This window comes from Chinchilla lanigera, unplaced genomic scaffold, assembly GCF_000276665.1.
Source record: "Chinchilla lanigera isolate Chin_1 unplaced genomic scaffold, ChiLan1.0 scaffold00055, whole genome shotgun sequence".
In the NCBI taxonomy this organism is placed as follows: domain Eukaryota; kingdom Metazoa; phylum Chordata; class Mammalia; order Rodentia; family Chinchillidae; genus Chinchilla; species Chinchilla lanigera.
This window is the reverse complement of record NW_004955456.1, coordinates 8,381,790-8,391,862: the sequence shown is the minus strand read 5'-3', so window position 1 is coordinate 8,391,862 and position 10,073 is coordinate 8,381,790. Positions and strand designations below refer to the sequence as shown.

Sequence of the window (10,073 nt, the reverse complement as noted above, 5' to 3'; positions counted from 1 at the left end):
GGGCGTCCCGGGCAGCCCCGGTTTCGCAGGTCCGCGCGGAGGCGGGTCCTGGCACCCCGCGAGGCCCCTCTGCGCGGCCCCCACTGCGTCTCCGGTTTCCGCGCGGCAGCGGGCGATCGGCAAAGGGGGAAGTGGAGCGGGGCGGGGTGCGCGGCCGCGAGAGCCGGCAGTGTTGGCTCAGCCCGGACCACACTTCCCCTGCGGCCGCTGACCGCCTGCCGCGCCGGGGTCCGGCGCCTCCTGCCTGAGGCCGGCTGGGCGGTGACCCCGGGCTCACCCCTGTCTGGCGATCTTGGCCCTGGTGCCGCGAGCCCTGAAGTACTTCTGCGCTCCCAGCGCAAGCCGCGCTGGCCGTGTGCACCTGCTCCAGTTATGTGACACCTGCTGCAGTTATGTGACACCTGCTCGGCCAGTGCTGACACCGTGCTCTCGGGGCGGGGCTTGTGCTAGGTGCCGGCACAGCAGTGATGGCAGATCCAGGTTGCTGTGACCCAGACCTGAGCCCAGCTCTTCTTCCTCTAGTCTGGCCCCACCCTGGACATGCCTGTGCCGTCCAGCTTCAACGACGTGGGCCAAGATGGGCAGCTTCGAAACTTCGTGGGCTGGGTGTGGTATGAGCGGGAGGTGATCCTGCCCGAGCGATGGACCCAAGATCTGCGCACGAGAGTGGTCCTGAGGGTTGGCAGTGCCCACTACTATGCCATCATGGTCAGTGCAGGAGCGCTGGCGGGGTGAGGGGCTCCCCGTCTCCCAGCTGTCACCTGCCTGCCTGCCTGCCTTCTGGGGTGGCCCTGGGGGACCCACCCTGGAGTCCGTGTCCGGGGTTGGGGAAGGGTTGCGTGATCTTGGAGTCCCGTCCTGGCAGGCTGCAGAGGCCGCGGCCCGCGCCTGCGCCCTTCGTCTCCTCCCCATATCTCCTGTGTCCACAGTGGGTGAATGGGGTCCATGTGGCAGAGCACGAGGGCGGCCACCTCCCCTTTGAGGCTGACATCAGCAAGCTGGTCCAGACGGGGCCCCTGTCCTCCTGCCGTGTGACCATCGCCGTCAACAACACCCTCACCCCGCACACCCTGCCCCCGGGGACCATCCTGTACAAGACCGACACCTCCAAGTGAGCAGCGTCTTCCTGCCGGTCAGGGACAGGGTGGCCTTAGCAGAGCCCAGGCTCTGGGGCTGGAGAGGTCGGGGAGACTGAGGACACTGGCCGTTGTCCCCCCACCCTAGGTATCCCAAGGGTTACTTTGTCCAGGACATAAACTTCGACTTCTTCAACTACGCGGGACTGCATCGACCTGTGCTTCTCTACACCACGCCTACCGCTTATATCGATGACATCACGGTCACCACGGATGTGGACCAGGACACCGGTGAGGGCAGCTGGCATGAAGTGTCCCAGGCCAGACCCAGAGTGGCCCTGATCCCTGTTTGGAAAGATCCCCCAGAAAGGAAAAATGGCCTCTGTGTGTTGGCCCTCGCAGGCTTCCGTCCACCTAGGAGCTAAACCTGGGCTACTGGAGCTGGCCGGGCCTCGAGGAAGTGGGGTCCGAGGGGAAGTGGTGTGTTTCCTGAGTGCCATGGTCCTTGCGTCCTCTCCCCTCGATGCACCCTGAGTGCCAGAAACAGCCCAGCCTGGGCAACTTCACACCTAGCAGAGCCCTGTCTCAAAATACAAAGTTTTTAAAAGGGCTGGGGACTCAGCTCAGGGCAAAGGCCCTGGGTTCCATCCCCAGTGCCAGAAAGGAAAGAAGGAAACAAGCATGGGGGGTGGTTGGGCCTGAGGGGACTCCTCGAGGTGATGGTTGCAGGGTGACCCAGGTCACGACCCTCCCTCAGTCCTGATCTCGGTTCCTGCAGGGTTGGTGAATTACCAGATTGTCACCCAGGGCAGCAAACACTTCGAGCTAGAAGTGCGGCTCCTGGATGCGGAAGGCAACGTCGTGGCCCAGGGGACAGGAGGCCGGGGCCAGCTGCAGGTGCCCAATGCCCGCCTCTGGTGGCCGTACCTGATGCACAAGGACCCTGCCTATCTGTACTCACTGGAGGTAACAGTGGCTCGGGCCTGGGACTGAGGGAGGCCTTTTGCTCCGTCTGGTGGCCTGGGATGGGCTGGGAGGTGGGCAGGGTCCCCGGAGTTTCCTTAATTTCCTGCCCTCCATGGGCAGGGCCAGCGGGACAGCACTAGGGACTGAGATTTCTGTGTCTCTGCCTGCAGCCCTAAAGGTGGGTCACAAGGGGATGTCACGAGGGTCCTTCCCAGCTGCCTGTGGTGTAGGGTGCCTCACTTGGGAGGCTGAGACAGGAGGACTGCTTGAGCCTAGAAGTTCCAGGCTAGCCTGGACAACATAGCAAGACCTCATCTGAAAAAAGCAAGAAAGAAGAGGAGCTCTGTCCTGTTGGGGGGATCCCTGGATGGGCTCGGGCCTGTCACTTGGGCTCTGTGGCTCCCGTAGGTGAGGATGACCGCACAGACAGTGATGGGGCCCATGGCCGACTTCTACACACTCCCCGTTGGGATTCGCACTGTGGCTGTCACGGAGACTCAGTTCCTTATCAACGGGAAGCCATTCTACTTCCATGGCGTCAACAAGCACGAGGATTCGGACGTGAGTTGGGGCTCCTGAGCCCCCGTGTGGGGTGTTCCTGCTCATTTCCTTTCCCCTTCCCCTTGCACCTGAAGCTGCTGAGCGCTGCTTGGCACATGTATGCAATCTGCTCTAAACAGTAAGCCTAGTGTGGTGGTACATAGCTGTCATCCCAGCACTCTGGGAGGCTGAGGCAGGAGGACCACAAGGTTAAACTCAGCCTGGGCAACATAGTGACTTAGTGAGATGCTATCTCAAAATAAAAAATTTAAATAGGGCTGGGGATGTAGTTCAGTGCAAAGGCCCTGGGTTCAGTCCCGTACCGTAAAGGCCTGTGTGTAGGCTGGAGGGCGGGTAGCGGGGTGCATCTTCCTCAGGGGTGTGCGGGGCTCACTCTGCTCACACTCTAGATCCGAGGCAAGGGCTTCGACTGGGCGCTGCTGATGAAGGACTTCAACCTGCTCCGCTGGCTGGGAGCCAACTCCTTCCGCACCAGCCACTACCCCTACGCAGAGGAAGTGATGCAGCTCTGTGACCGCTACGGAATCGTGGTCATTGACGAATGTCCTGGGGTGGGCATCGTGCTGGCGTGAGTGCCCGCTGCCCGCTGCCCGCTGCCCGGCCCGCCCGGCCCTGGGGACAGTGACAGCGGGTGACAGGCGCTCCCTCTCCTCCCTGGCCTGCAGCGAGAGCTTCGGCAACCAGTCCCTGCAGCACCACCTGCAGGTGATGGAGGAGCTGGTGCGGCGTGACAAGAACCACCCGGCCGTGGTGATGTGGTCGGTGGCCAATGAGCCCTCCTCCGCCCTGCAGCCCGCCGGCTACTACTTCAAGTGAGTACCCCGCGCGCCCTGCGCCTGGGCTGGCCAGGGTGGCAGCCAGGAGCCTGAGGAGGCGGTGTGTGCTGGGAGTCAGGCAGTGTCCCCTGGCCCGTGCCCGAGGGGCGTCCCTACCGTCTGCTCAGGGGAAGGAATAGCCACCCACCCAGGCGGGCACTTCACCTTGGCGAGGCCCTCTCTGTCCTTTCCACACCTGAACGAATCCAGAGTTAATCTGCGGAGCCATCTAACTTCCTATTTGAAAAGAAGAAAAGTTAGGGACAGCAGGACCAGTCATCCCAGCACACTGGGAGGCTGAGGCAGAAGCATATAAATTGGTTCCTCTCTTTGACAATTTAGAGAGACCCTGTCTCAAAATACAAAAGGGCTGAGATACAGCTCAGTGGAAAAGCCCTGGATTCACTCCCAGTACTGCCCCTCCCAAAGAACCCCAGTGAATGAGGGAGCCCTGCACTGTGGAGGCGTCTGCCAGGTCTCGGGGTCATGCGCTGACCCCTGGTCCCTCTGTCAGGAGTCTCCTCTCCCCTCCTGCTCCATCTGCTGCTTCCTCAGCTGCCTGCCTTAAACTCTGCCCCATTTCGTCTCACAGGGCCCGCTGCGGCCCCTCCCTGGTTCCCACGGCCAGTGGTCCTCACCTGTGACGTCTCTTGTGCCATCCCTGACTGAGCCTTGGTCCCCTCCTGAGCACCAGCAGAGTGCAGTCTGCCTGCAGCACAGCAGTTTGTTGTGTTAATATCCCGTCCTGATCACCCCATCCTTGCCAGCCTTGGGGAGCCTTTTCAGCCATTTAGAACTAAAGTTTTTCTCTATTCTGAGACAAGGTCTTGCTAAGTTGCTAAATCACCCAGTCTGGGCTCCAACTTGGGATCCTCCTGCCTCAGCCTCCGGAGTGCAGGGATTAAAGCTGCGCTGCAGACAGGAGAGTGGGTTTTGGGGGCACCCGGGAGGGAGAGGACGCCAGTAGGCTCGCTGATGGAGCCATGTCTTCTGCCCCGTGACAGGACGGTGATCTCCCACACCAAAGCCCTGGACCCCACCCGGCCGGTGACCTTCGTGACCAACTCCAACTACGCAGCAGACCTGGGGGTGAGCTGGGGTCCCCGCTGCTTCTCCTACCCACCACCCCTCGCCTGTGGTGCTGCCAGTGGGTGGCGACAGCTCCCAGCGGGCGGTGGCTTCCAGACCCAGGGTGGCTGTCGCAGTGGGGACGGATGCTGTTGCTAGCGCACGCTCAGCACCCGCACCTCAGCTGCGAAGTCCGCAGAACGCCGGGGACTTAGGGCCCAGAGTGTATCTGCCCGGTGTTTCTGAAACCCCAGGTCACCCGAACCACTGAGTGGACTCTTCGGAGTCCGGAACTCAGGACTCTGTGGTTCGGCTTTAGTGAGCCCGGGTGGGAGCCTGAGTTCAGATCCCCGGGGGCTCCAGTGACAAAGCAGCTGTGGGGACCTGGCCAGGTGCAGCTGGCTTGGCACAGCTGGCTGTGCACGAGGCCCCAGGGCTCCCTGCCTGGCCTCAGGAGCAGCAGAGCCAAAGCTGCAAACATAGCCGCAAGAAAATACTCTCAGCTGGGAGCCAAGGGGAAGCAACGAGGAAACAGCGCCACAGGAAGAGAAGTTCGGAATGGAGGACAAACCAGCACAAGAGCAAATGGAAAGCCGGGTGCCGTGCTGCAGGCCTGTGATCCCAGCTCTCTGGGAGGCTGAGGCAGGAGGATGAAGAATATTGAAGAGAAAATTGCGAAGCCAGCCTTTTAGTTTTAAAAGAGAAAAAGAGAAAGCCTCGCACAGCACCCCCGTGAAGAAGCGCAGCGGCTGGGCTGGAACCACCGTGTGGCACAAGGTGGCCTGTGATGTGGAGCCTGGGCTCCCCAGGGCCTGCTGGGTTTACCTGGTCTGTGATCCAGGGACCTCCCCAGCTTTCTTCTGCCCCAGCCCTTCTGCCACCAGCCTGGCAGGGGCTGTGGCTGCCTGGAAAGACATCCGTCCCAGCACAGGCTGTGGAGATGAGCCCTGTATGGGTGTGGGTGTGGGTGTGGGTGTGGGTGTGGGTGCTGGGGATTGAGCCCAGGGCTTTTGCACTGCGCTGCATCCCCAGCCGTTGGACCCAGATCCTTTTCTGCACGCCCTTCTTACATCCTCTGCCGAAGCGCACAGGGATGCGGCTGCCCGCGCCCTCCTCGCCTCCGCTCCTTACAGGCTTGTGCCGCTCGCAGGTCCCATATGTGGACGTGATCTGCGTGAACAGCTACTACTCCTGGTACCACGACTACGGGCACCTGGAGGTGATCGAGCTGCAGCTGCAGACGCAGTTCGAGAGTTGGCACCGCGCCTACCGGAAGCCGATCATCCAGAGCGAGTACGGGGCCGAGACCATCGCGGGGCTACACGAGGTGAGCGGGCGCCCTCTGCTGCCTTCGGATCAGTGAGCTCTCCGCGCCCCTCCCGCCCCAGGCGCCGCCTGTGCTCTGGGCCCAGCCTGTGTGGTCCTTAGGGGCCTCGTTTCCCAAGGCCGCCCACCGACTCTCCAAGAGGGCGATGGTTTTGGTTTTTTTACTTCTGTTTTTGCAGTACTGGATATGGAACCTAGGTCCTTCAAATGGAGCTACGTCCCCAGCCCTTTTCATTTTATTTTTATTTTTTGGTTTTTTGAGACCAGGTCTTGCTCTGTAGTTCAAGCTGGGCTTTAATTAACTATGTAGCCCAGGCTGGCCTCAAACTCAAAGCAATCCTCCTGCCTCAGCCTCCCGAGTGCTGAGATTACAGGTGTGCACCACCACGCCCAACCTCCCCAGCCCTTCTTAAGTTTTAAATTTTTCCTTTCTTTTTTTTTTTTTTTTTTTTTCCGGTACCGGGAATTGAACTCACGACCTTGCACTTGCCAGGCAGGCTCTGTGCCACTGAGCTAAATCCCCAGCCCCCTTAAGTTTTAAATTATTCTGAGACAGAATCTCACGAAGTTGCCCAAGCTGGACTCAAATTTGTGATCCTCCTGCTTCAGCCTCCCAAGAGTGCTGGGATTATGGGTATGTGCCACCATGCCCGACTTTCATCAAGTTGTATACATTGAATATGTACGGTTTGTATGTTGTTGTATGACTGCTCAACCCCACTGGGCTGCAGGAGAGAATGAGGCGCATCTGTGTTGCTTCCTGCACGCTCGGCAGGGGCCCCACGTGGCGAGTGCTGCTTATCAAGGGAACATGTAAATCTTGGAGCAAGGCTTAGTCAGTGTTTTGTCCATTTCCTCACTGTAGATGTGCTTTGTCTTGTGGGGTTTTCTTTCATGTGGATTTTTTCTTTTTCTTTTCATTTTGTTTTGCGGTACTAGGGGTTGACCCTGGGGCTTTTGCACTGAGCTCCACTCCCAATTAATCCTTTTCGTATTTTTTGAGATAGGGTCTTGCTAAGTTGTGGAGTTGCCCCGGCTGGGCTCAAACTTGGTATCTTCCTGCTTCAGCCTCCAAAAGTGTGTGCCACCACCCTCAGCTTCGTGTGGATTCTTTTTTTTTGTTTTTTGGTTTTTTTATCTTTTTTTTTGAGACAGGGTCCTGCTGTGCAGTTCAGGCTGGCCTTGAGCTCACTTTGTAGCCCAGGCTGGCCTCGAACTTGCAACGATCCTCCTGCATCAGCCTCCCAAGTGCTAGGATTACAAGCGTGAGCCATTACGCCCGGGCTTCGTGTGAATTCTTGAGCTACAGCCAGACCCTCCTCCCACCCGAGTCCTTCACACTCAGCTGTTACCACTAAGATTATTCCTGGCGGACATACACTTCCTCCTGTGCTTCCCCTTTGTATGAACAGTCACCCCCAGTGCACTGTACAAACTCTCCTCATTTAACGACTTAACCAATTTTGATACCGGGAATTGAACTCAGGACCTTGCGCTTGCCAGGCAGGCACCGTGTGCTGAGCTATATCCCCAGCCAACGACCTACCTATTTAATGACTATGTGGATTTAAGGACTGCTGCTCAGACTCACAAACTGTCTTTTTGGTTTTTTGGGGGTACAGTTCTGAACGTCATGTTTATAGCACCTCATTGTCTTTTTTGTACATATATGAGGGTTTGGTTTGGTTTGGTTTTCTGCGTCAATATCCAAAAAATATCTGGCATGCCTGTTTCTATGCAGAAGGGAGTGATTGGGAGCCCAGTCTCAGGAGACCTGAGATACGGGCAGAACGGCTGTGCAGAGGGCCAGACGGATTTACAGGTGGACTTTTTGTTGGGCTCACTTCTAAGGACCGTTTTCTTCCAACTGCTCCTCAGGTGGTAATAGAGTGGGTTCATTTGGAGGTAAACAGATTCCCAGAAACGAACTCTTCAGAAGTGATGTTACCGGGGCCGGGGATTTAGTTCAGCGGCACAGCGCCTGCCCGGCAAGCTCAAGGTCGTGAGTTTGATTCCCGGTACCAGAATCCCCGACCCCCCAGAAAAAGAAGCGATGTTACCTTTGAAAACTTTCCGGTGCGCAGAAATGTCTCACTCGTATGAGTGTGCGAATTCTCTCAAGGGTTCTCTGTACACTTCCGAACCACAGGCCACGATGGAACAATTAATTCTCACTGTTGCCCTTGGCTCTGTGGTTGTTTTCTGTGTTTAAGTGTTGTGTCATACTCCTGGCTGGTGAGCTGCTTTACTGCGGCCTACCTTATGCCTGTCCTGCAGGTACTTACTGCAGACCCAGACAGGCACTTCCAGTGAGTTTCATACAGGGTCACACAGATCCTGTGAGACCTTGTCAGTAGTATTTTAGTTTCAGGGGTCCCTTGCAGTGACCTGCAGAAGCTCCTTCATCAATGAGCCAGAATCACACATTCAGAACACAGCTCCCAGCAGTACCAACTCTGGTCAGTGTAACCCTGAAGAATGTGTGGAGACTGCCAAGATGCAGGAAAGGGCACAGGAGGAAACAGGAATAGATGCTTTACTGATTTGCTAAAAATCGTATCTAAAAAGCCAGGTGTGGTGCCTCAGGCCTATAATTCCAGCACCCGGGAGGCCGCAGGAGGATCTTTGTGAGTTCGAGACCAGCCTAGGCTAGAAAGTGAGCTCAAGGCCAGCCTGAACTGCATAGCAAGACCCTGTCTCAAACAAACAAACAAACAAACAAACAAAAGATCATATCTAGATTGCATCTGTTTTGTGGTCCTGATTCTTTTTTTTTGTTTTTTGAGACAGGGTCTCACTATGCAGTTCAGGCTGGCCTTGAGCTCACTTTCTAGCCTAGGGTGGCCTCGAACTCGCAACGATCCTCCTGCCTCAGCCTCCCAAGTGCTGGGATTACAGGCGTGAGCCACCAAGCCTGGCTGTAGGCCTGATTCTTGATGAACCCTTTCTATATCATTGCTGTATCAGAAGAGATCCTGGATTTTGTAATTTTCATCCCTGCCTTCTCTGACATGTGAGGGATCAGTGTTGCTGAACCCAGCTGATGTGGTGATTTGTTGGTGGCTGCTGTATTTTAGTTTAAAGGTTATTGGAAAGCATGTGTTCTTCAGAAAAGCAGATCATTTTCATCAAACTTTTCTGATAATATGTCTAATACAGATACCCCTCGTTTAACGACCTACCTGTTTTAATGGCTGTTCCGATTTCCCACCCGTCTTATTTTTGCACAGTTCTGTACATCTTGTGGACAGAGTCTTTTTTTGTACAGAAACCTTGTTTACACCGTGCTGTAAGTTTTGCTGATGACTGTCAACTTACGTTGTGTCATACCTTACAGTACCGCATGGACGAGTTATGCAGATCACAGCAAAGTCATCAGGTTGGAGCCTCCTCTGACCATTTCTTTGTTCTGACTATCGTACGTACTACCCACAATTCCTCATTTGGGGCCAGTTCCTTGAGAGACCTCCTCGCAGGAATGGAACTTGGTTGTTAAATGAGGACTGTCTGTACTGTACTGTCACGTTCAGGGTGTACACGTTTGTGCTCTGCCGTGGAAAGGTAACCGAGTCTGAATTGTGAAGACACCTGATGGAAATGTCCCGTCCGCACTGTCCATAGTGACAGCAACTAGCTGGCCATGTGAGGCCACTGAGCACATGACATGTGACTGAGTTAACTTCCCTAGTCTTGAATTAAACAGCCACATGTGACACTTACTGTTGTATCCGACACGCGGGTCCATTTCCGTTAAAAGCAAGGGAGTTTCCGTGCCGCCCCACCTCAGTTTCAGCTTCGGAACGGGTCCAGGCGCGCCTTCATTGTGCAGTGGCGTCTCCCGTGCACCTCCCGGGCGTTTTCACCCGCACTGGGAAGGAGCTGAAGCCAGCAGGGCTTTGTTCTCCCTGCCCCACCGAAACGCCACACTGCTGGCCTTCCCCACACTGCGCTGTCGCTGGTCACGCTTGTTCCCCTCTGCTGTGTCTTCCGACCGCACTCTGGGAAAGCCTTGGAGGACGGGACACGCGCCTTTCCCGCCTATCAGTTGTCTTGGTGCCGGTGCCGTCAGCAGCAGATGCAGGTGCGCTGTCGGGTGGGTAGGTGTGCTCAGCGGCAGCTCTTCCCCAGACCAGCTGGGGTGAGTTAGATCTGAGTCACACGCTCCTCAGATCACGTGCTGGCAGCTCCTTGAAACAGAGGCAAAGATGTATTTTTCACTCAGTGTAATTTAGCCTTAAGACTGAAGAGAGATGGAAGAACA

General features: G+C 56.5%; 1 protein-coding gene across 3 annotated transcripts in view; it reads left to right on the top strand.

Moving 5' to 3' along the window:
- Positions 1-10,073, top strand: part of Gusb (glucuronidase, beta) — a 15,138-nt gene that overhangs the window by 436 nt on the left and 4,629 nt on the right. For 2 of the 3 annotated variants that reach the window (XM_013520594.1, XM_005396707.1), the window contains exons 2-10: positions 523-708; positions 930-1,111; positions 1,225-1,367; positions 1,855-2,042; positions 2,451-2,603; positions 2,993-3,171; positions 3,269-3,415; positions 4,423-4,507; positions 5,637-5,813. In XM_013520594.1, coding sequence (XP_013376048.1) covers positions 523-708; positions 930-1,111; positions 1,225-1,367; positions 1,855-2,042; positions 2,451-2,603; positions 2,993-3,171; positions 3,269-3,415; positions 4,423-4,507; positions 5,637-5,813 — 1,440 coding nt within the window. Of the gene's footprint in view, positions 1-522; positions 709-929; positions 1,112-1,224; positions 1,368-1,854; positions 2,043-2,450; positions 2,604-2,992; positions 3,172-3,268; positions 3,416-4,422; positions 4,508-5,636; positions 5,814-10,073 lie in introns of those variants that run through there. The other variant, XM_013520595.1, reaches the window with a different exon arrangement.